Genomic DNA, 27242 nt, shown 5'->3' on the forward strand with positions numbered 1-27242 from the left:
GAAATATTTCTAACTGGTGAACCCCCAGACACAAGACTGGTCCCCAATTTTTTCATGAAATGAGTACATGTTACCTATGCAAGTGTTTGTTATGCTGCATCACCTCTTAGCTCTGCAGAAACACTTTCCCAGAATTTCCTCTTCGATCTGGATGGAGCTAGACCAAAAGCAACAACAACCATGCATCATATGATGTTGGCATTAAAAGTAGAGCAACTGCTTTTCCTTTCTGAAATTTAGCACCACAGCAACACTGTAGCTGTCTGCATGTATCTCTAGTCTTCCTCCAGCAGCCTGATCCTCAGATCCCACCTGATTGCCTTGATGATTTCTGGACAAGGCAAAAGTGCAGTTCTCACATGGTCTAGAGCATCAGTGACTACTGAGATCACCTACATTACTGAGACTCAAGGTGGCATAGACAAATATTGCAGGTTTTCTTCTGAAGTTCCAGTATATTTTTAACTTTCCTCCACTTACAGTCAGTTCTTACTACCAACTGTCAGCTATATAACCTATTGCAATGTCAACACAAAGTATAGACAAACACAGAAGCCTTGCAGAGATTCTTAACTTGCAACTACTGATGGTATCATTAGTATAATGAATTGCTCATTCCATGACATTCAGGTTGATTGAACCTTAACATTATGCAAACTTGAAAAGGTCAGTGCAAGAAAAGAAAATTAGAGGCCAATTTCACTCATAAGTATAAGCTGCAAAAAAGAAAAAAAAACTTAAATAAAATGTCAGCAAGCTAAATCTAAGGTGAGGAATCAGCTTTCAAGGAAGTCTATTATGATAAGGTTTCCAATTTTAGATTACATCCTGGTTTATAAATTGAGCAGAAAGATAATACCCTATTAAGAGATAAAAAGTCTTGCTTTTGCAGAAATACACATTCAAACTTATAAAACTAAACTAGGGATTATTACAAAGTAATCCTGGACATAAGACTTAATCAAGAATGACTTGCATAATGGCCATAATGGGTATGGTGAGAACAGTTAGTAGCTATTACAATGTATTCGTTCATAGGAGACTGACCCAGAGGATCAAACCTGGGTCAGCCATGAGCAAGGCAAGTGCCCTGTCTGCTGTACTATTCGATCAGGTTTCATGACAGCTTTTGTATGTCAAGTGCCTTAGCAATTTATCTACATTCATTTTAACAACCCCCACTATAAGTACTTCCTAATAATTCCCCATTCCAGTATAGTGCTGTAATTAGAAGCTTCAACCCTGCAAAAAAATAAATAAATAAAAAATTCTTTGAGTCAAAAATCCTTTGACTCAAAGGAGATGGTATCCAAAGTGATTGAGTAGGAAACTGGGAAGGAAATATTGGTGCAATGGACTGACCCGATGAACTGGATTGAACATACACACTTCCACAGCAACATTTGAAACCCATGGGATAATGACAATCACTGTCACTGTCACTGTCATCCAGTTGCTCATCGATTTGTTCGAGCGGGCACCAGTAACGTCTCTCATATTACTGTTTCTGGCATATCCAATACGCACGGGTAGCTTGCCAGGCTCTGCTGAGTGGGCTCGATACTCTCAGAAGCTTGCCGGGCTCTCCGAGAGGGGCGGAGGAATCGAACTCAGGTCGGCTGAGTGAAAGGAGAATGCCCAACTACTGTGCTATCACTCGAGCCTAATGACAATCACACATCAAAAAATTCCAATGTATGGACCACGGAGATGTACAGTGGGTAGGGCACTTGCCTTGCATGCCGCCTGGATTTGATCCCCAGCATCCTGGGACTGATTCCTGAGTGCAGAGCCAGGACTAAATCATAAGTACTTCCAGGTGTGGCTCCAAAACCAATCCACTGTGAGATATTCCACTATTATTGCCTATCTAATAAGTTTTATCAGTTCTATATCCATTTATTTGGTATTTATCTAGGTAAATATTTATATAATATATAATAATTTATCTTGGACTGAATTCAGTTCCACTCAGGAAACTTGGAGTTTGGTCTATCCAAACCATATTCCTTACCTCACTCTCCTCTCACAAACATTTTAGAACCTATGGACTCTTAACATTTGAGAGGAATCCTTGTTCCCAAGCTATTGTTACTTCTAATTACTTCCAACATGTGATTCTTCGTGAAGATTTTTCCTCGTTTCTAATATTTTAATATTTTCTCTAGTTTCACTTTTTCATAAAAATAAGCGTTGTCTTATATCAACCCCATTTGCTTGTCAACAAACTCATTCATGGTATACATAGAATTGGTATCTTTTTGAATTGTCTGTGTGTTATGTCAGGTATTCTTATTGATTGGTTTTGTTCCCTTCTTTGGTTGTTAATTTTATTTCACTTAGGAGATGACAAAATTACATATCTTGTGCCAAGACATGTTTTATATGCACCGTAGTTACTGAGAAACTAATGAGCCATGAATGTTTGTGTTTACCAGTAACTGAGGGTTGAGTTTTCAATTTGCTTTTTAACTTTATTTTGAGGTAGACAAAGTTAGATGATGAAAGCTTAGTTGGTGCCTTTATAGCTACATTCTCTTTAATAAGAGTAATGCCATAAAAGTTGATATCTATTGAGCACTGTGTTCTAGGCATTGTTCCAATTTATGAATTAATTTATTTAACTCTCACAGACACACTCTAAGATAAGAGAGTTATTCTATTTTCTGGAGAAGAAAATCAAGTCACAAAGAAATTAAATTAAGTGATAAGTTTAGTATTTGTCTAAACTGAACTACAAATCCATTTATAGGTTTAGAGACTGGATTGCAGAATTGAAGCTTCTATACTGGAATGGGAAATTATTAGGAAATAGTTATAGTGGGGAGTGTTAAAATGAATGTAGATAAATTGCTAAGGCACTTGACATACAAAAGCTGTCATGAAACCTGATCAAATAGTACAGCAGACAGGGCACTTGCCTCTCTCACAGCTGACCCAGGTTTGATCACCAACATCCCATAAGGTCCCCTGAACACAACAGGAATGATCCCTGAGTGCAGAGCCAGCAGTAATCCCTGAGCATCTCTGAGAGTGCCCAGCCCCCCCCCAATAGTCATATTTAAATGAGAGAGATAGGACAGGAGTTAAGGTACATGCATTGCATGTGGTGTCGATGTTTGATTTCCGGTACCACATGGTCCTCAGAGCATTGCCATGTCTGGCCCTGGAGGCCCCCAGATACTTCCACGGTGACTCCCATAATCACCACAAGGATGAAGCAACTAACTACACATCCTTGAGTCTGGCATTGAACCACTGCTCAGCTGAGAATTGACCCTCCCCCCTTGCTGCCCCTTACCCACTCCCCCCCAAATTGTCCCAGCAAAGAAAATTCAAAATCTGTATTTTTTGCATCATGGTTTTTAAAAAAATCAAACTAGAATTTTTTAATACACTATGTATTTTCTTTAAAAAAATCAAATTAGAATCTTTTTAATACACTATGTATTTTCTTCTAAATGTGTTTAGCAGAAATTTAAGAAGTATTAATTTGTATTTCCCAAGACATATATTGCTTAGATATCCTTGTTTATTTTTTTCTTTGAATGACACTCTTTATTTGATCATTTACATTGACTTCAGTTTACATGTTGAATGTTTTCAAAGACATCATGTTAATAATAGAAGAAATAGAGGAAAATAGGTTTTCCTTACTTTTCTACTCTTTTGAGCCTCACAAATATCTTAACTATGAAAACGTATTTTCTATTATAACATCATGTCCTCTGGATTCAGAATCACTGTTTACAGCTTGAAATTTATTCAGTGTTAGTAAAAATAATATGTAAATCATGTAATCTAATGGTAGACCAGATGTTTCTTATGCTTAGGGGGGCATCCGCTAGCAATGGAAATCTTTGGTTTGTCATGACTCTTAAGAAACTTATGTGACCAGATTGTTAAAAATTGCTTTGACAGTAATTCTGGTTTATACAATTGTAAAATGTGTCTCTATGATTTAAAGGTCAAGTGAATAGGTATTGTCCTTTAATCTTTATACCTTCAGGAATGAACACCTGGCAGGCATCTGCAACAGATTGAGTGAATAGGTTGAGCGAATGAATGAGCCTTTAACCACGTTGTTCATTTTCATTACTCAACTGCAAATGAGTACACTGTCATCATTTTTGATAGTGTCTCATGATTTTTGAATCGTGATTATGACTCGTACTTCTGGCTAAAAATTTTGAGTTCAAATTCCATTTCATTATTTCTTTCTGCAGGAAGGGTTTTGCATGTTTAAATTTTGTTACTCATGGAACTTTACAATATGCTAAGCTCAGGGGCACCTTTTATTTTATAGTGCTATGCAAGATGTTTTTGATAAGTGTCTTATCTCTTAGTATTAATGAATTTGAATATGGTAGAAATGTCTGTAAGTAGTAGCCAAATGATAATTTTGTTGATTAGATTTCCTATACTTTGGATTGGATACATTTTTCTCAAAAAAAGCTCCTTTCCAATTTGATGCAGGATTTACTACAAAAAGATATATTGTGCAAATATATCATATTATTTAAAACTATATCTAATTGGATTTCATGTTACGCTGATATCATTTGATTATGGATCATGGTAATAATTATGCTATTTTTACTATCAAACCCAAAAACCATGTTGGTAAAGTTGAAAAGACCTTCTCTTCAAAACGCTGGAAGCACAAACTAATTTTTTTATTGAATTACTGTGAGATACAGACTTACAGACGTTTGTGATTACGTTTCAGTCAGAGAATGATCAAGCACCCATCCCTCCACCAGTGCCCATTCTCCACCATCAATGTTCCCAGTATCCTTCCCTCCACCCCCACCCCTCCCCACCCCTTGCCTCTGTGGCAGGCATCTTCCCTCTTTTTCTCTCCTTTTGGATGTTATAGTTTTCAATTCAGGTACTAAGAGGCCATCATCACAAACTAATTTTATTTAAATCCTTCAGTGCTGTGTAGACACGGCTGCTTTGTGCAATGATGCTAAGTGTGTTTTCTGTACTTGTGATTTGTTTATACCCTTCTTCCCAACCACTCTAAATCCAGCTATTGGAATATACTGAACCACAAGGTGTCACTGTCGATTTCATAGCAACCTGTATATTAGAAGCCAAAGATCTTTGAAACAAGAGTTAACCATTAGCTAACAATCATCTGCTTTCCTTTTACTTACGTCAGACTTATTGTCTGACCTCCTCTTGCCCTCATTAACCATTACTAGGCCAATAGATTAGGTGTCTGTTTATGTAAAGTAGTCTACAAAACAAAATGATACCTAGAAATGACTCGAGTAATTTCTATATGTGGTTTTTTAAAGGAGTAACAAATAAGACATCCTCCAGGGGCTGGAGTTATGGTACAGCAGGTAGGGTGTTTGCCTTGCATGAGGGTGACCCGGTTTTAGTTCCCAGAATCCCATATGATCCCCCAAGCACCACCAGGAGTAATTCCTGAGTGCATGAGCCAGGAAGTAACCCTTGTGTATCACTGGGTGTGACCCAAAAAGAAAAAAAAAAAAAGAACAAATAAGACATCCTCCAAAAACTAAAGAATGGCCTCTTTCATATGCAGCTTTCCAAGGATGGAAATTCAACACTTAAAGGTAAACAGAACCTAACATATCTTTGTAATTATTTAAATTTAATCATACTTGCTTTTGGTAAGGTAGAAAAAATAGTTTTATGAAGAGGATGTAAAACTTATATTTAAAAAGAAATTTAAGAGGGCTTGAAAGATAGTGCAGTTGGTAGGGTGTTTGGCTTGCATTCAGCCGACCTGGGTTCAATCCCCAGCACCCAGTATAGTCTCCAGAACCCACCAGGAGTAATCCCTGAATGAAGAATCAGGACTAAGCCTTGAGTACCTCTGGGTGTGGAAAAAAAGTCATTTAAAAAATAGAAGCAATCATAGATATTTGCTCCTAGATAAAGAATTAAGGGCTATGACAATTTGGATATTATAGAAGGGAGTTTGTGAACTGAACACTTTAGAAAATATAAATTGTCAACTTGTATATGATGATATTATAGAACCTGTTGTTTTGTGTGGTTATAATATCACATATATGATTATTTTAAATTATCATACTACAGTGTGACCAGGGAAGTGTTTGTTTGAGAAGAGGCATCATTGTTAGTTTGAAAAGGCATCTTCTCGAATAAATATCAAATAGGCCTTATTTGGCCCCTCAGCACAGAGACACAGGAGCATTCCATCAGAAAATGGGGAGTTTTTAAAGGATTGAGAAAAGGAGTGGTTTCAGAAAGTTCAGTTTGAAATTTTGAGTTTGTGGACATGAATTTTCAAAGAGAGTGTTGTAGATTCCTTGTAACAATCACCAGATGATCTTTCTCTTTCATTTCTGTTTCCATCAATAATGGGAGAATAGATACTCATCTTCTTTCATAGACACTGATACAGAGTGCATTGCCTACTGGAAAATATTTGTATTCACATAAGTGGTGAATTATGATACAAGGTGTCTGAAATTGTTTGGAGATCAAAAATCATCTCAAAACTTATCACAATGCATCTTATGTTTATTTCACAAAAACAGAAGTACAATGTTAAAAATGTCCAAAGCATGAAAATGGAAACACAAACCTTTTACAAATACAAACTCCTGATGTGCCTAGTGTAGCTCATCACATTCCCCTGTGGGTCAAATGGAGGATGAGAGTGAGTGACCACTGACAGTGGGAGCGTGTGGATGTACAGTATGATTAGGCCCCATCACTGACCATCCCTTTGGCCTCTTCCACATCTCCTGGCAAGATTCCCTACACTCCTTACCTAGAGACTTGGCTAAGATGACTCCCAGCTCCAGTTTTATTTGGAATGTATGTAATTTGATATAATAGAGTATGCCCAAAACTCATCTATCACCTTGTCTTGGTAAGTCATAGAATCTATTTTAAATTCAGAGAAGAGACATTTCATCCAAGTTCCCTATTTCTTATAAAAGGAAATAGGTATTACCAGACTTCTTATCCCTGGTCTACTTAGCTTAGATGATTAGATTTTAATTCAAGATAAGAAAAGTACATTCATGGTATTTACTGATGATAGATTTGAGATAGATTTTGGAAACATAGCATGGCCCCAAAAATGACAGTATTGTATGAAGCATCATTTGACTCACAGAATATTTTTTCTCTTACCCACCATTTGTTAGATGAAGGGAATTACTCAAGATTTTTTGGTTTTGTCTTAACCAACTTAAGGTAGAGCCCCAAGCACAGTGATTAAAAAATAAAGACAAAGACAAATGGTAGGATCTGCGACCATATTTTATCAAACATAGGTCGCAATATATTAATGCTGTGTAACATAATCAGAATCCAGTCCTTGGAGTCACTGTTCCATCACTGCTCTCACTCAGGCATGGGGTACGTGGGTCAGCTCTGGGTGCCTATTACACACGTTTGCTTTTCCCTCTCATCTCTTCAGCTACTCTCCCCTCTGCCTTTCGGAGTTAAAAAATCTCAGCTGTTCTTAGATTGATGGCTGACGTCTTTGAGTGGAGAAATGACCCCCAGAAACATCACAGTAGTGAGCCGTGCCTATATAAATAAGAGGATCATGATTCTGTACTGAAGCCAATTCCAAACTTAGATCCTTGCGAGATGAAAGCACAAGCTAGATATCAACTGATCTTAATGCACATACTTTCTCCCTGGAGATGAAAGGGAAAGGCTGACCAGTGACTGTCACTGCCAGACTTCAGGCGACCACATGATGGCTTTTATGTTACCAGGCAAAATTTATGTCAGGTCAATTTTTAGATAATTCAAACAGGCATTCACATTTTCAAAATAGAATGCATGTCTATTCTGTATTCAAGTACGAAAATTAAGGTTGAGCATTTTTACTTTCTTTTCATGTCCTTTTCTTTGTTTTGTTTGGTTTTTTGTTTAGGGGGTGACCATGCATGGTGGTGTTCATGGCTTACTCCTGGTTCTGTGCTCAGGGATCACTCCTGGCAGGGTTGGGGGCCATATGAGATGTCAGGGTAGCTGCTTGCAAGGCAAATACCCTATTCACTGTCCTATAACTCCAGCCTTCGTTTTTTACTTTCTGTGTCACACAAATAGTTAAAGACTTCTGGCTCTGGCCCAGTCTTTGCTTTAAAAATAGAAAATGCTGCTGCCTTTTCAGCCCATCCCCCAGGCCTCACCTGCCAGCCCTGCCCCAAGGGTTTCTGAGTTGAGTTCGATAGTGAGGCTGTGCCCTAGTTAGCACATGGGAATCAGCGGGAAAGGATGATGGAAGGGAAAAGTAATTGGGAGGGTAGTTGCTGATCATTCTGACCAGAAACCTGAACTTAGAGCACCTGGTTGGCACAGACTGAAGCCTCACCACACGATGTTGCCAGTGATTGCTGTTGAAGGGAATTGCATTGAGCAGGTCCTCACCCAAGGGAGGCTAGAGAGAATAGAAGAATGTTCTAAGCAAAAGACTAACTGGGGTATTCTGACCAGTCAAGGTTAGTAGAGCACCATTGTGAATCTTGGGGGTCCTGAAACAACCCCCATTCAGCTGTTTGTGTGATTACTAACCTAGAACAGTTGGTGCTTTCTGGAATCTGGGTTCTAATATGTACTACTTGTTGTGGAAAAGGACTCGACTGTATTTTTCCTTCAGTGGTATATGGAAAATGCATCTGGGCTCATTTTTTATAATGGCATCTTAAACAGCCTAGTGAATAAGCTTGAGTATCAGCGTTGCTTGCCTTTCCATTTCAATGTGTGCTTTTAACTTGGTATGGGGATAAGGGAAGATGATATTCATCAGGGAAAGACTGTTTATAGGTCATTAAATAAGAGCATCAGAATGATTTAAACTGGGTCATAAAAAGGGAGGATGAGTTAGGCAAGAAAAGTGGACAAAATAGCTTCCTTAAAGTGCTTTGACACAAATAATAGAAAAAATGTGAAAATATAGATGATAATAAGCACAGTCCTAGAAAAGAGCTCTGTACAGAAAATATTTTTAAAAGAATAATAGAAATGTAAATTTTGACAAGAGCATCAGTTTGGCCAATGATAGACTTAAATGTTGCAGATTCAGTGATAGCAAAGACCCCTCCATTCCATGATTGACAGACACGCAATTCTCATAGCTCTAAATACTGGGAAGTCCAAGATCAGGGGTCAGTATGGTAGGGTTTTGCGAGGGCTCGCAGGTAGCTATCCTCTTAGTTTGTATCCATATGGATTTTCCTTGCTCTGTGTTTATGAGTGGGTTACTTGCTCTCTTTTTCTTGTAAGATAACCAACCCTTTTAGATTAAAGTCCATCCTAATTTAGTTTAATTAAATTACTCCTATTTAATCTAAAGTCCTGATCTCAAAATAGAATCATATTGGGTGTTAGGATTTCAGTGTAAGGATTGGGAAAAAGGGGACAAGACAGAGTTCTGTCAAAGTCCAAATGCAGTCATAACCAAATGCCCTGGCCTGGGAGGCTTATGAATGACAACATTCATTTCTCACTATTCTAGAGGTAGGAAGTCCAAGATCAAAGTATCAGCATTATTACCGTCTCATGAAGACCCTCTTCCTGTTATTATTATTATTGATCCTGCTCCGTGGAGCCTCAGAGAATGGATACGTTTGGGATTTCTCTGTTGGCATTCATTCAGAAGGCCAGTTCATGCGCCCCCCACATTGTGGATTAAGTATTTTAAAGGCCCCATTTTTTAATTCCATCATATAAGGCTTTGGGATTTCAACATGATATATTGGGAACATCACTCGGCTTAGTGCAAACAATGTGAATCTCAATACCATGGAAATTATAATCATAAGCTTTACAAAGGGCAGCTGTGTGCCAAACACTTCTCACAAGGACTCATTTATCCTTTATATCAAGTAGAAAATGGCTGGAGCGAGAGCACAGCGGGTAGGGCATTTGCCTTGCACGCTGCTGACCTGGATTCGATTCCTCCACCCCTCTTGGAGAGCCCACCAAGCTACCAAGAGTATCTTGCCTGCACGGCAGAGCCTGGCAAGCTACCCGTGGTGTATTCGATATGCCAAAAACAGTAACAACAAGTCTCACAATGGAGATGTTACTGGTGCCCCCTCGAACAAATCGATGAACAACGGGATGACAGTGACAGTGACCAAGTAGAAAATATTAGGTATTTCCTGACTCCTAATCGAAATCCTGCTTTATAATTGAGAACAATGAGTTGTAGCAACTTAGAAAAATCACAGACCTGCAACAGCGGGTGCATGCCAGAGTCTGATGTCTAATTCAGGAAGGATTTTCACCACAGCCTGTTTTTTTAACCCCATTAGGCTGTTTTCATGGTGCAACTTTGATTAGAAAAATTCAATTTTGTAGACAGTTCTGGCTGAAGAAGGCCAGTGTCCACAGTGCTCACACAATGAGGAGCCGGTGCTTACGGGACAAGGATCTCTTCCACTGAAGCCCTTCAAGAGTTTGCTGGAGGACGAAGCTTTTGAGTTGAGCTTTGCAGTATGGGGAGCTTGCAGATCCGGGTCAAATGGTTAAGTTTTGTGGGAAAGAATTGGACTCTGCTTATTGAGCAGGTCCAAAACTCTCCTTCCATTGTTAAATGACATCGGAACCCCCAGCAACAATTCCTCAGGCATCTTCATGATGGTATTACCTCAATCTTGACTTCTGCAAAAGGGTAGGAGCTGAACACAGTGCATTAGCAGGGGAGGAAGCAGCTGGTCCATCTGCAGATTTCTAATGAACCCACTAAACCACAAGGTCCTTTGAAAAAATTGTAGCATGTCTGTTGCCCTCATGCTGAGTTTTTAAGCATGTGACTGGCATGATCACAGACACAAGTGAAGCTTAGAACCTATGTTGTTCTTACAGTCTTAGCTCCTGGAGCACAGCCATGGGAGAGCTGCACCTTGCTAATCCCTAGAACCTGCATGAAAACTTCATTGCTGTCAGCTCTCTTTCTTCCCTTTGCTTTTCTTCACTCTCGGTTCACTCCCATCTCTCCAGTCTTGCTCAGGGTTGCTCCTGATTCTTCACTCAGGAATTGCTCCTGGCTGGCAATGCACAGGGAACCATATAGAATGCTGGGGATCAAACCCAGTTCTGGTGCGTGCCTGGCAAACGCCCGACCTTCTGTACTATCACTCTGGATCCTCTTCTTTCTCTCTTCTTAACTCTCTCCTCATCATTCTACAGGTATTGAAAATGTAACTTAAAGCTCACGGAGCAGAGGCAATGATGTCAAATGGAATTGGGGTTGCATTATCATATATCAAATGCTTGTCATTCCACATCCAGTACCTCATACTCTGAAAACTCATATAGGTAGAATTGTCATTCTTTTTCCCACAGGGAAAACTATAGTTCAAGAGCTTAAATACCTTCCAGAAGTCAGAGAAGTAGTAACTATGCTGGAATCTGAATCCAGGGCTACCTACTAGGAGGGTTCAACATTCCGGTCCAGAGCCCCAGTGATCCACAGTGGTTGACTGGGATGACTGAGGAATCTGCCATGAAGAGCGCTCTTTTCTGGAAAAGATATTAACTCCTCTTACTCTCTTGATTTTTGAATCTTGAGCCACCATCTTCACTTCGTTGAAAATATAGTAAATTTTTTTCTTGAGGTTAAGTTTCTTATTGGTATTTTCCCACCTTTCTGTGTAGCCCCGAATACTTTCTTCTTGTGAGATATCAAGGACTTCTGGAACAGTCAATCTGAAATCAATTAGAGTGAGTTTCAGGTCCCTAAAATTCAGGATTTTTACCATAAATTCCCAAAGTACATCTATATACATTTGTTGATTTCAGAGCTGAACTTGATATTGCTCAGAGAATATTGTTAGAGCAGTGATAAGAATGAAGATACAAGGACGACGGTCTTATTTTTGAAAAGACTAGTTTTGGTAGCACATTACTAGCCTCATCTACCGTGTCCTCAAGAACATATGTCATTCTGGACATATGTCATTCTGGACATATGTCATGTCATATGACACATTACTAGAAAAGCCTACTATAAGCAGAAATGTCAAAAATAAGCTCAGTGATTTGTGTTTATTTTGTTGTCCTCAAGGACATATGTCGTTCTGGACATATGTTGTTCTGGACATATGTCGTTCTGGACATATGTCATGTGACATATTACTAGAAAAACCTACTATAAGCAGAAATGTCAAAAATAAGCCCAGTGATTTGTGTTTATTTTGTAAACATGTGATTCATGAAGGCATCAGTGCTGTTCAACCTAAGCTTATATACATTCTGGAATTTTCTGTAAGAAAAACAAACATGCAGTCATATTTCATGTCTAAAAAAAGGTTTAATGAACATATGTGCAAAACAGGGGTCTTGACACTGGCTTCATGGTAAGATCACCTTCTTTGTAAAGGAGACTATTGGTGTCATCTTTTATATGAAAAAGAACAGTAATAGGTAGTCACATTTTGCACTCATTCATACGTGAAGATGCCATCACTTCTCATTTGTCCTTTGAGATAAATTTGAGGGCACTTAGGGAAAAAATAAGTATACGCCTAAAAGTCAGAGAGCTGTCCACACTGAGAATGATAGTATATTTCCCTTCTATTGATGGACTACGAAAGGGAAGGTAAAGAATTTCTAAAATGTTTAGTGATTTCATCAGAGCCAAAGGTAATGGATGAAATCATAATACTTTCGATTTTATTTCAGGAAACACTATAAGGAGGGTGGAAACCTAGAGTAAGCAATTTTTTCCAAAGAAAGAGGAATGATAAACAAGGAAAAACAAGCTTGGAAATAACTTCGACTTAGAAAATTTGTTTTTCTTTTTAGAGGTGGAAGATCATATTACAAGAAGCTTAGGGCTCCTTAAAATGGCCGAATAGAACTAGCAAATGACAAGTGACTTGTTTTTCAGTGCTGATTTAAAAAAAAAGGATATGAGCCGGATTTACCTCAGCAGTGGCTGGCTTGAAGTGCCATGGGGAGATGGTGACTTAGGTATGGTATAGAACCTTACAAAACAATAGATCTCTAGGACTATGAATGTTTTTACTCTAGCAATGTGATGTTTACCGAGTGGGGCAGACTCTCTCTGGAAATTATATACCAGCTGTCTGGTAACTGGTGTGGTTTCTAAATATAGTCACTCATCTCCTTTGCAGCTACTGAGAATTCAAGCAGTAGGCATTTGATTACACTGTTGAATTTTAGATATTTTATAAAGCAGTTTTCATGATGAATAGTTTATTCTGAAGGGTTATACTGGAATTTTTTTAATTTTAGATATTTATTTAAAATCTAACAAGATTCTCAAGTTACTGAGTTGAATATGAACATGTTTATGTTTTGTTTGGTATTGGAAAGCTCTATAAATATTACTAGTCAAAAAATATTGATTTGTCAAAAGTAAGTTATTTCCTTTTGAACACATTTTAATAAAAATTTTCAGGGAGAGGAGAAGACTTGAAAACAGAAACCCAAACATAATATAGTATCTTTTGATTCTCACGTGTTACCAGATTAATTATAGAAATTATTCTAAGAAACTACAAGGAAGTGTTTGAGATGGGGTTACTTGGGTGTTATTTAAAAAGAATCCAAAACAAACTGAAATGTTTTCATCAAAGAGCATATACTATAAACTAGTTCCTTAAAACACTACTGATATACCTTTATTTCTTATGTCATGAAAACTGAGTTTCCTTTTGTTCTTATTGGCTAAAGTATTTTTAAATCATTTTTTAAAATTTAAAAATCCATTTTTAAATCATTGTTATATATGACTCAAATTTTCTAGTTTGGAAGGCAGAAAGAGATCTGTTTTGTAAAATTTATATGAAAATCTTCCTCAATTACGAAGGAATCTGGGTGCTGTTTATTGTATGCATGGCAGGTACTTAGCATGATCATTTCTAATCTTCCTTCAACCTCATCTTTAAGGAAGTGTTTTTCCCATTCGTGAAAAAACTGAGTTCCCAGGAGGTTATATGACTTTAGGAAGCTGGCATGCAAAACTTTTCCTTTTGTGAGTTTCTGGGCTCTACAAAGCGTTCCATTGCGCTGTTCCTGGTCTCCGTACTTGCCTCCTCCACCTTCTGTCTCTCAATCTCTCTTTCAGGAATGACAAGTAGCCGGGGTCTTGTCTTGTGAGGGCTGAGAAGGATGGGATTCTGAGGAGGGGGATCAAATGAGCTCACTCCAGACACAGGATCCCCACTCCAGCATTATTTATTTCCTGGGCTGCCCACCCACACTTGCATGTAGATTACTAAGAAATTCCATTCTCTTCTCATGCCAATGGAGGTGATGTCTGAGCAATGACAGCAAGTGCACATACATAGACTCTATCTCCAGCTATTTTTTTTTCTTCCTTCCTCTGATAGAGATAGAAGTCTTAGTGGTAACAAAAATGTCAGCTGGGTCAGAAAGCTATGGGGAGAAAATCAAGGGATTCAAGTGCTGTTTTCATTTAGTCTTGACCCTTCTGTGACATGTTCTATAAATGAGACTTTTCCATCTTTTCTTTTTTCCCTTTCATTCTCAATGCTGAAATTGTTCCAAAGACTAATACAAGCATTCCAGATGGATAAATAAATTAGTATGCAAAAGAGGTTCATCAAGTACTCTGAGCTACAAATACTGTTAGCTTTGAATATGAGTCTAATATGAATCCAAAAGGCCGCTTACCTAGCCTTTTTCATAAAATCAACGTCTTTCTGATGACTGTGTAAGGTAGTGACAATGGAAAGAGTGATAATAAATGGGCATCATCTAGACAATCCTCAGTGGAATACAAAGCTGGACATGATCAGTAGAACTAGGAATGAAGAGGTCGGAGCAAGGGGCCAAGGGAACATTTTTGAGGGATAACGAAACTGGTGGAAGGATCAGTGTAGTACTTTGCAGTTATGAAACAATGATTTCAATATTAGTGTAAACTATGAGACCAACTAAAAAATACTAGTAGGAGGCTTGATAGTACAGTATGTAGGGTGCTTGCCTTGCATGTGGCCAACCAGGTTCAAACACCATCATTCCATGGGATCCCCTGAATTCTGCCAGGAATGATCCCTGTGCACAAAACTAAGAGTAACCCCTGAGCATTGCTGGGTATAGCTGCAAACATAAATAAAATACTAAAATAACAAAAAATCACAAAGAACTGGATTCCAAGTTTATTATATTTAGTAGGAACAAAATAATAGATGGAAATTTTAATATGTATATTAATAGAAATTTATGTATTTGTGAAATATATTATGGATAAAAGAGATTGAATATATTTATAGAGTTCACAGAAATAGAAATTTGAGAGGGTGCTGAAGATGTAATTTATTCTTTCCTTGGGATTTACAGTGTTCATCCTTTTAATTTTTGTTTGCATTATTTAAGACAATGAAAGGATAGTACTTCTCCATTGTGGCATTTCTGGGGTGGTTACTTTTTTCCCCCTTCTTTTTTTCCCTAGAGGTGGGTATACCCAGCAATTCTCAGGTCACTCCTGGCTCTACATTCATAAATTACTCCTGGCAGTGCTTGGGGGCCATCTGGGATGCCATGAATTGAATTTGGGTCAGCCACATGTAAGGCAAGTGCCTTACCCACCATGATATCACCCTGGCCCGTTTTCCCTCTTTTTTTTTAAGTTAAAACTGCCACTTTGCCAAACTTGCCACCTTCCTCATGTCTCTCCAACTTGTGAACCATCCTTGTAGCTTCACCTGTTTAATACTGAATCTAAAGAGTTTACACTGAATTTGAAAGTCACACAGGAGTTAGTTATGTTCGTCAGGACTTACTTGAACTCACAGATTTCTGTTTCTGTTCATTTCTGACAGGTTCCTGGGCAGACAGGTCACCGCTCCATGAAGCAGCTAGCCAAGGTCGTCTGCTTGCTCTGAGGACATTGTTATCACAGGTGATAAAACACACAGTTTAAGACATGACCTTATCCTGTGAGCACAGATTCTTAATTGTCCTAAGAGTTGGCTCAGAATTACCAAAACTTCTGGCAGATTTCACTGGTCTCATTTTGACTCATAAACCAGTTCAGTCAGGAGTCTTTCATTTACCTTTAAAATCTCTATAAATATTCTGGCATAAGCTCATGTCTTAGGATTTCATATTTCTCAAACAGTATATTCTTTCTGAAAAATACTTCAGCAAAAAGTAATTTAATTTTTGTATTATTATCTGTTAGACACACTAATAATCTTAATTCTATGGAAAGTACACAATTAATAGCAAATTTCTATAAGCAGTTTAGTTACAAAATTTACTAAAAGTCAATCAGGCCAGCTGCCTCTTTACATTATGGTAAAGTATTATATTAAATGGTAATTGTTCTTGAAAACTAGAGAACAGTTATTTCTGTGCCTTTTTTTTTATCATATTCAGCACTGGGAGGAAGGGGATAAAGGAAACCTTAGACTCCTCATTTAAGTAGAAAGAATCCTGGTTTGGACTGTGTATTAAAAAAACATTCACAGTGATTCAAAAGAACAACCAGATCTAAGAGTCATTATTTGGATACTTTGCAGAATATTGGGGGAAGGAATTTCACCTTATGGCTACGAAGGCTGGTGTTGCCCAGTTTGAAGTGCACTGGGATTCAGGCCCCTGTGTTCCAAGCTGACATTTGAATCACATTCTAGCTATGTCTCCATTTCCTCATCTGTAAAATAAAGATGTAGGACAAGATGCTACCTTAGGGCCTTCCAGTTCCACTTTAACCATGTGACTATTTTGTTTGCTCAGCACTTGAAAATAAAAGCCTGTAGAAAGGTCAGTAATTTTTAAAGGGTAACCCCCCTGAAAGTACCATGCAGTTCCCTTAGAAGAGCTCTCTGAGGCGTTATTTCCCAACATGTATCTTGTATCGACTGGCAGGCTCGCCAACAAATGTTGTAGTTGCCTCCATGGCCTTGTGGAAAAGGAATCTTTGCAGTTCTTTTCCTCTGTCACTCTGGTGAGTGGCAATTAAGGACCGACTCTCACCTGACTTCTGGCTTATCAGTTTGAAATTATTGCAGGGATAATGTGATGGATTAAAAAAAATGTCATTAGCAACAGAGATTTATGGTGCTTAATTTTTTGTTGTGGTTTCCATTTTAAGATTCCTCATGTCTGTGCTGATATTACAGATTGTGGCAATCTGTAATATGCCAGTATGGATTCAGTATTGGAAGCCTTCCTCTGGTTCTGGCACTTAGTGATATTCAATATAGGCATTGAATTCCTTGAAACAGCAAAAGCAATCTCACACCCTAGTAATATTTAATCAGAGTTTTTGTCTGATATGATCAGTTAGATTGGAATCAAAACTTTGGAAGTGTTTCCCTAGTTTTTCTAGTTTTATAATTGAATAATAAAGCTCAAGAAGAAAAATATACTATCTAAAAGACAGTCTGCTGAACATTGTAATTGCTTTACATATATAACCTCGATCCTCACATTAATCCTAACACTTGGGTGTTAAGGTATTTCTTCAGCTTAAAATAGTTGTACTAGGGAACTTGAAAGCCAAATATAACTGGCCCCATAGTCAGAGCCTGTAGCTATTTTCATTTGATAGAGTCTTACCTGCTTAGACACATAAATTCAAAAGCATCTCACTACAATTTAGAGTGTTTACCCACCAGTTGGGCTGACCTACAAGTGAAACCTATAAACTATTTAGTTCTATAAGAAAGAAAAAGAGAAGGTAAAAACAGTCAAGATCATTCTTAAAGACTAAAAATAATCTTTGGTTTTGGCTTTGAGGCCACTCTCGGTGATGCTCAAGGCTTCCTCCTAGCTCTGCACACAGGGATTACTCCTGGCATAAGTGGGGTAATAACTGGGCATCTAACCAGGTGAGCCGCATCAAGGTAATCACCCTACCCATTGCACTATCCCTCCAAGAAAAGACAATCTAAGAAAGCAAAATTTAAAGAAAGAATTCCAAAATATATATTGAACAAAAATAACCAAAGGCATTATCAGGTTTTGATTTGCTGTCATTACGCTAATGGGCTATGAATTTTTGACAACTCATTGAAAGTGCATTTGAATAGACCATCCGGCTACACTTATATCTGATGTGTTTGAGAACATCTGATCTCAGCTATTCCTGTCACTTGTAATAATATTTATAGAGATGATTGTATGAAGTTTGTTGCTCACCTTTTGAAATTATGTCATTTTAGGGTTATAATGTAAATGCAGTAACCATAGACCATGTCACACCATTGCATGAAGCCTGCCTTGGCGATCATGTTGCATGTGCCAGAACTCTCCTAGAAGCTGGTGCTAATGTAAGTACCTCTTGCATCACTAGCAGTTGCACACATGCACAAATTGTCTGCGTTCTCATTTTGCTGTTTTATTTCTCAATAAAGTTCTCAAATTGCCTAAGCTTACTCTTTGCACTTTGTAGAATTTTCCTATCATTGCAAAAATGGATGGTATGCTGCATAATAATGCAGAATGTTCTTGATATTCTTTCCTTCTTGGTGACTCTAAATAGCAATAGATGACTAGCATTATGCCTAATAGCATTTCCCCACATTTCAGATGACTTCCCTGAGAAAAATTCCCAGAAATAGAATTTCTGGTTTTATCAACTGAATTTGCTTCTAACACAGTGCCTCCATCACAATGTCCATCACCTTTGTAATTATTCTTCACTAGTTTTATCTAATTTAAAATACCTGTACATTAATTTTTTTTAGTTTTTAGCCTAATTATTGTGTTTTGTCATGATTTGTACCACTTGAATATCCAGTGTTGTGAATTATGTCCCACATCATATTACTATTTACTGAAATGTTAAAGATGTTCCTACTAATGTGTATTGGTAAATATACTCTGTCATTTTTACTGCACACATTTCTCCAATTATTTCTGTTAGCAGACCTATATCCTTTTTAGCATTGACAGTAATGCAGGGAGACAGTTTCTTCCTTCCAAATTAGATCTGGCTGATGCCACTTTGATAAAATAAATAAAAAGATTAAAAATGTGGGCAGCATTTATTTTTAATAGCAAAGATTAGTTCATTCCTCTGTACATCTATTTGGCTATGATGATTTGTATCAATCAGGAGACAGGTAGAATTAATCTTCAAGGTATATTTCAGTTTGATTCTGCAACCAAATAGACAATTTTCATCTTTAATATTTTTTCATTGCAATAACATTCAACAGCATAGCATACATGTTTTAGGTGTGTGTTAATGAAACTCAACATGTGTATATACTACATTAAATCCAACACTGAATTTTAAAGTGTGGAGAGGGAGAGAGAGAGAGGGAGAGAGAGAGAGAGAGTAATGCACTCAAGAGAGAACACGGGCTTCTCCAAGGGCGGAGAGAGCCCCAATTTTGAATTCTTAAAGGAATCATCCTTCTGCTTTCCATGATGAGTGCACCCGTTTCCATTTCTATGAGAATTGCTTTCTCTCCACATCCTCCTCAACACGTCCCTTTCTTGTCTTTTGGGTAATAACTGTTCTCATAAGTATAAGGTGATATCTCATTGTTATTTAGGTTATCATATAAATTTTTATATATCTAACTATATTAGTGGATATTGTATGATTCTGCCAATTAATTTTTAGTGGGGTTTTTTTGTTTGGTTTAGGCAAATGCAATCACAATAGATGGTGTGACCCCCTTATTCAATGCCTGCTCCCAGGGCAGTACCAGCTGTACAGAACTACTTTTGGAATATGGTGCCAGAGCACAGTTGGAATCTTGTCTTCCTTCTCCCACACATGAGGCTGCCAGTAAAGGTAATTTAGTGATAGAATTAAATCACATGGGAAAGATGGTTTCTGAACATTATGCAGTGCTTGAACTGTATTTCAGCGAATGGCAAGAATGAATAACTTCTTGGCATTCATTTGACATTTTACTTCATTGACATTCATCTCAGTAAATGACGACAATGACAAGAATGGAGTGAGGTGTGTGTGAAGAAAATGGGCTTTCAGGAAAAATGAACTCCTATTTACTTTGTGTTGGCAGGTCACCATGAATGTCTAGAAATATTGATATCCTGGGGCATTGATGTTGACCAGGACATTCCTCATTTGGGAACACCTCTGTATGTCGCTTGTATGTCACAGCAGTTCCATTGTGTCCGGAAGCTTCTTTATGCTGGTAATTTCCTTTAAAATATATTTTATTCTATCTATGAACACATGCAGTTTTATATGTTTATATTTTTTGTAAATCACTTGTGTCACTTGTCATCTCGTTGTTGATTTTTTTCGCATGGGCGCCAGTAACGTCTCCACCCATCTCTGTGGCATGCTAGTGTAGCCCAATGGCATCTGCTCGCTCCAGGAACATGAAGATTTATAAAATCTTTTAAATCTTTATATATCTTATATATAAATATAGAAAATATATTTATATTTTTAGTAAATATATCCTAAAAATTGTATTACGGTTCTATCACAAAGTGTTGTTATTGTAAGGATTCTTATACATATCTGTATAAAACACAAAAAAGAAAAGGGAGAGAGGAACACCTCACTGGGCACTGGGCACAGGGCAGCGGCGCTGTCTCTCCCACCCCCCGCGTTCAGTAGTCTCCAGCCGCTTCCCCCACCCTGGAGAGATTGATGGCGATGATGAGGCAGGCGAAGGAAGGAACAGAGCCAGGCTGGTTGGTCTCAGTTGCAGTTTATTCCATTCCCATCTGCCTTCTCCTCTGATTCTCCTTCTGCTTCTTCCTCCCCCATCCTATTTCATTCTCTTTCTCCTCTGGATCTGAATCTCGATCTAGCTTCTCTAGATCTGGCACTGGGACTGGCCGGAGACTGACCCTGGGACTCACCTGGGACTGGCCCCCAGCCCACTCTCATAGCCTACTTAAAGTCCCCCAGCATGAGGGGTTGGGGCTTACACATAGGTTTGGTCACAATCAATGGGGTAAAGTTCTTTCCCTCAGGGGATGCTTCTACAAGGACAGATACTCTTTCAGCAGGACACCCCCCCAAGAGCAGAATCTCTTGGGTGTGTTTCTCCTCTCCTTGTCCAACTAACATATAAGTATTCATAATATTAATAATTTTGTATGGACATAGCAAGAGATGCATTAAGCTTATAGAATTGCTCTCCTGGGGTCATCTCGATCTCAGACTACAGTGCTCAGGCCAGATTAGTCTTTTCTATCCCTAGCAGGGTCCTAGTCTTGTCGTTGCTTTTGGATTATGACATGACATGTCCATGACCAAGTTCTTAACATACAGTTAAGCATTAGGTGCTTTGGCCAGGCCCATCTCGATGCCAGGGTAGCACACAACTCACTGCTTGCCCTGGGTCCATCCCGTCCCTCATCAGGACCCTGCTTTTGGGGGTGCTAGGAAGTAAGGGCAGCTGAGGCTTAAGTCAAGAAAGCAGATGCCCGTGAGTGAATAATATTTGAAGCCAATTAAATCCCATGTTACCAAAGCATATTAACAACTGTCTTTGTCCATACAAAAAGGATATTGTTTTAAAGTAAACTATTCAAAAGACATGAAAGGAGAAAGACAATATTAACTTATAATACATGTTCACTGCCCTAGCAAGGTCTGACCTTACAAATTAACAGAGTCTGATTAGGGGAAGAGCTGAACGACTGGTTGGGGAAGGGAACATAGAAGTGATTACGGATAAAAAAAGGAATGGGATGGACTCGGGAGCACCTTAATGGGCATGACTGATATACCTAAGCTCCTAGTGGCAAGGGGAGCAGGACATACCAATGTAGTCTAGAATTTTTAAAGATTATTACCACATAAAGCTAAAGTCTTTATAGCAATGTAGAAAGGACAAACCAAAGTCAGGCCTAAAATATTTAGAGCTATATGCCAACACATATGTATATAACCAATAACAATAAAGCTCTTAATATTTACTTCACCTCAAAATTTACAGATTAGTACATTGGAAATATATATACATATATATATTTTATGCATACATAACACTAGGGGCATTGGGCATATAAAGGAGTCCAAAAACCCTAGTTAAAAGATTGAATGTATGTTGCACATTATGCAGTCATTTATGAATAAATCCATCAAAAGACACTTCAGGGAGAATAATTGCTTTAGTAACATACCTTTGACCAATCAAAAGAACTCATGAATTTTCTCAGATTGTGTACATTCTATTCTGTTACCAAAGAAGAAGGAATTCCCTTTCCTCTTGATGGAAGAAACCATTTTGTAAAGGTCTGGGGGAAATGGTCCTAATTTTTGAGACCATAGTCTTTTCCCAGTACAGGACTAGGAACTCCATTAGGATGTGATTTGTGTTTTCATCCCATTATCTATTCGATCCTATTAGTGCCTCTCATGTGGGATATTAAAATAGATGTACAATTAGTAAGTGTGTCAGTACTTTTTATTATTTATGACAATCATTTGACCTCTCTGGTATACTTCCATAAGTTTTTAGTAACCACTTTTTATATGATGCATTGCCTTACCTAAAATCTAAACTTAAAAGCCCAGTCTCCATCTACTGTTCTATCTCCACTACACCTAATAAGAATCTTACTGGGACTGAGGCAAAAACACAGTGGGTAGGGCGTTTGCCTTACACTCGGCCGACCCAGGTTCGATTTCCGGCATCCCATACGGTCCCCCAAGCACCACCAGTAGTAATTCCTGAGTGCAGAGCCAGGAGTAACCCCTGAGCATCACCGGGTGTGATCCAAAAAGCAAAAAAAGCAAAAAAAAAAAAAAGAGAGAGAGAGAGAACCTTACTCAAGTTCTGTTACTAATCTTTGATTGAGGGACCAGAGAAATCAGCAGAGGAAAGATGGAATATGTGGTTAGATCCCTGGCAATGCATGTAGTCCTTTGATTACCAATAATTACAAAAAATTACCTAGGAAACATATTGTCTCTTGATTACCATATGTACCCTGGATTACCAACCACAAACATTGCATGTAGGTAGATCCCTGGCACTGCATATGGTCCCTCAGTTATCAGTAGGAGTTGATCCCTGGACATAGAGCCAAGAGGATTCTGAGAGCACAATTTGGTGTGCCAACCAATGCCCACCCAATATGATTTTAATTGGCAGTTACTTTCTAGCTACATCATTACACAAATTAGTATTACAAGAATAATTTATGTATTATTGCCTCTCTTTATCTTGCTAGGTGTGTTGTTCTTTCTATCAAATATTTTATAGTGGGTAAATATGTTGAAATAGTGCTCTCAGTAGCTGTAGATTGTTAATTTTGAGTCCTGTTCTCTCACAAAATTTATTTAACCAACAATTTATGCTTTCTTAGGGAAACTTTAGGATGTATTACTTTCTTTCTATTTGTTTCAAACATTTGACAACAACCAAATTTGTTGAGATTTCAAAGTAGCAGGAGAACCATAAACTTAACATTTAAAAATGCACTCCCTTTTCCAAATATTATCAGTTTCATTGATGGTACTTGAAAATAGGGAGAAAAGTCCTGCACATTTATATTGACAAATATTTCTTAGTGTTACACACTGGAAAATGTGTTTGTTACAGTACTAAATATCATTTATTCAGTATGTGCAAATTCAGTTACTGCCACAAGCCAGACCTTGCACTAAGATAAAATAGTTATTATGGATTCCAACAGGTAAACTTTTTGAAGTGTAAACATTCCTAAAGATTTTCTTGGCCTAAGTAAATACAATGTGATTTTGTGTTTAAGAGAACTGTTGCCTTAACCATAAAACCCAAAAGGAGGGAGAGAGAGAGAGAGAGGGAGAGAGGGAGAGAGGGAGAGAGAGAGAGAGAGAGAGAGAGAGAGAGACAGACAGACAGACAGACAGACAGACAGAGACAGAGACAGAGACAGAGAGACAGAGACAGAGACAGGGAAAAGTGCCTGCCATAGAGTCAGGTCAGGGAAGGGGAAACTGGGGAAACTGGGGACATTGGTGGTAGGAAATATACACTGGTGAAGGCACAGGTATTGTAAGTTTTTAAAAGTTAAAGAAAAGGAAAGGAAAAAAATAGAAGAAAAAAAGAGAGAATTGTTGCTTTTATAGAGACACTGACTTACATCATGAGTATAAAAATATATAGATATTTTACCATGTGTACAATAAGAATTGATGAGTTTTGGGGCCGGAGCGATAGCAGAGCGGGTAGGGCGTTTGCCTTGCACGCGGCCGACCCGGGTTCGATCCCCGGCATCCCATATGGTCCCCCAAGCACCACCAGGAGTAATTCCTGAGTGCAAAGCCAGGAGTAACCCTTGAGCATCGCTGGGTGTGACCCAAAAAGCAAAAAAAAAAAAAAAAAAAAGAATTGATGAGTTTTTCCAAAAAACAAAAGACCTCCAATGCCTTAAAATGAATGAAATGAATATGAGCAATAGATTTGTGAATAATGCTAAATGTTGTCAATAATTAAATACAATCACTACAGTTATAGAAATTTAATTGTACACTGTTTAAAATCAGTAAGTATGGTTATTCTGTAGTCTGTTACATATATATATATGTATATGTGTGTATATATATGTATACATAATTTCAGGGGCCATACCCAAAGGTGCTCAGGGCTTCTTTCTGGCTCTGTGCTCAGAGATCAGTGCGGGTGGGTCTCAAAGGACCATATGTGGTGCCCAGGATCAAAACCAGATTGACCACATGCAAGACAAATGGCCTACCCGCTGTATTATCACTTCGGACTCTACAGTTATCATCGTTTTTATTGTAGTAACATTCAGGAAAATTAGATTCTCATATATATCCAGATATTCCAAATGGGAAGGGTGTTTTCCTTGCATGAGGCCGAGCCAGGTTCGATTCCTCTGTCCCTCACAGAGAGCCCGGTAAACTACCGAGAGTACCCTGCCCACACAGCAGAGCCTAGAAAGCTATTTGATATGTCAAAAAACAGTAACAAGTCTCACAATGGAGATATTACTGGTGCCCGCTTGAGCAAATCGATGAACAATGGGAGTACAGTGCTACAGTGCTACAGATATCTGTGTATAAAAATATATATACACATATGTACATATAAAGAGTATATGTACACTAGTTTGTCAATATATGTAAAGAAAGTGCATTTAAAGTAGATTTGCTGTGCTTTTTGTGTTTTTAAAATTACTTTTCCTTCTGTCCACTCAGGGGTGAATAACAACTTACTTAACAAGTTTTGTTTGTATTCCTCATCACTCCCTATATATATATGTAGGTGTTGATGTACAAAAGGGAAAATACTGGGATACTCCATTACATGCTGCTGCACAACAATCCAGTGTGGAAATTATCACCTTATTGCTAGAATTTGGAGCAGATATTAATGCCAAAGATTCTGAGTGTCGGCGACCTATAGATGTAGCTACTTCCAGCAGCCTGGTGGAACGATTATTGCTTCAACATGAAGGTAGGAATAAAATGTGGGCACGGAAAAACACCAGATGCTTTGATCTGAAATGAAATTAAAAGCCTTTTTAATTGCCTTTTATTACATAAACTAATAATCTCCTGCATTTTTAAATGTTAAGTGAAAAACATTTTAATATTTTACCATAATGATTTATAATTTTTTATCTTCACTTTCTATTTCTTAAGTTGAGTTGCTTAGACATACTGTCAAATGTAATTTGGTTTTTTTGGAGTATTTTTTTACTTTTTTGGACACACCCAGTGATGCTTAGGGGTTACTCCTGGCTCATGTACTCAGGAATTACTCCTGGCAGTGCTTGGGGGACCATAGGAGATGCTGGGAATCGAACCTGGGTCGGCCATGTGCAAGGCAAACACCCTACCTGCTGTGCTATCGCTCCAGCCCCTATAATTTGTTTTGAAATCATAACAAATGGTTCTGCATAAAATCTGGTAACAAATGTTTGGAAGTAATCTCTCCCTTTATAAGGACATGCACCTTCTATAATTATAAAAACATAATCAGGAAGTATTTTTCTACTGTAAACTTTGGTTTTAAAATAGAATCTGAAGTGTAGTTCAAAGATTAATAAAATTACTTTTGGCTTAAATAGTAAGTCTAAGAGAGAAGGAAAAAATATATATGTATATACAATTTTCAAATGTCTCCTTTATTACTTAATACTTCTTGGGTCTTTATTTACACTTTCTTCAATAAAGCAGATAATCCTTGTTTGATCCCCAGCACAGCATATGGTCCCCTGGGTACAGCCAGGAGTGACACTTGAGTACTGCTGGTATGACCCCTCCCCCAACCCCACAAAAGAAGCAGATTTAGTTTCTGAGGTTTTAAATGCAAAACCAAATGAATATGCTTTGATGATAACAAAACACTAAAAATTTTTAAAATGCTTGAATTGATTTTCCTAATATTTCCCAACAGTTCACTGTTGTTTGGGCTTGATATCGTATATCTGACAAGAAGTAAAAATCCATTTAATTGTGGTTAACCAATGCTTGCATATCCTTTGCAGTTACTCCATGCTCACTTTGCCAACTTTGTCGACTCTGTATCAGAAGCTACATAGGAAGATCTAGACTGCACCTCATCCCGCAGCTTCAGTTACCAACCTTACTGCAGAACTTCTTACAGTACCGATAAAGCAGTAAAATGCTTCTATCAAAAGGCCATGAAGATCAAAAATTTCTTTTGCACATGCATAATATTTCATATTAAGATATGCTAGGGTGGGGGGAAAGTGAATGTAAGAATGCCTGAGGAAAAGTGGAATAACAACAATTTTAAGGGTACTGATTAATCCTATTGTTTTATGCATTTTTACTGTCTTTGAAGTACAGTATATTACAAATATCTGCAATAATTATCTATCCCAATATGTCCTCTTGTTGATTTAGAAACATTTTTACGTTTTATGTTCTTTCCTAGTGAGGAAAAGAAAAATATGAATTCTAATGAGTATCACATTGTATTCTATTTTGAAAGATGACTGTTCTCTTAATAATGGGTTAACTTTTTTTTGGCCATTGTCATTGAATTTCCCTGTATTTTTATATTGATGCAAAATATGAGTATAATTCAAGCAAGAGTAGTTGATGTCCTTTTTGAAATAAAGATGTTTCTCATTCAAAAAGTCCACAGCGTTATATGTTCATTTGTAACAGGTAGGGCATTTGCCTTGCACACGGCTGACCCAGGTTTGATTCCTCCGGCCCTCTTGGAGAGCCCAGCAAGCTACTGAATGTATCCCATCCGCACGGCAGAGCCTGGCAAGCTACGGAGGCATATTCGATATGCCAAAAACAGTAACAATGTCTTACAGTGGAGACGTTACTGGTGCCCGTTCGAGCAAATCGATGAACAATGGGACGACAGTGCTACAAT

The 27242-nt window shown here is 38.0% G+C and overlaps 1 protein-coding gene across 3 annotated transcripts in view; it reads left to right on the forward strand.

Moving 5' to 3' along the window:
- ASB5 (ankyrin repeat and SOCS box containing 5) overlaps positions 1-26938 on the forward strand; it is an 86455-nt gene extending 59517 nt beyond the window's left edge. For all 3 annotated transcript variants that reach the window (XM_055135081.1, XM_055135074.1, XM_004614683.3), the window contains 6 exons: positions 15795-15874; positions 18144-18251; positions 19579-19729; positions 19965-20099; positions 25146-25337; positions 26374-26938. In XM_055135081.1, coding sequence (XP_054991056.1) covers positions 15795-15874; positions 18144-18251; positions 19579-19729; positions 19965-20099; positions 25146-25337; positions 26374-26501 — 794 coding nt within the window. In that variant the 3' untranslated portion in view covers positions 26502-26938. The remainder of the gene's footprint in view (positions 1-15794; positions 15875-18143; positions 18252-19578; positions 19730-19964; positions 20100-25145; positions 25338-26373) is intronic.
- Positions 26939-27242: the final 304 nt, after the last annotated feature.

The sequence above is a fragment of the Sorex araneus genome, chromosome 1, assembly GCF_027595985.1.
Source record: "Sorex araneus isolate mSorAra2 chromosome 1, mSorAra2.pri, whole genome shotgun sequence".
In the NCBI taxonomy this organism is placed as follows: Eukaryota; Metazoa; Chordata; class Mammalia; order Eulipotyphla; family Soricidae; genus Sorex; species Sorex araneus.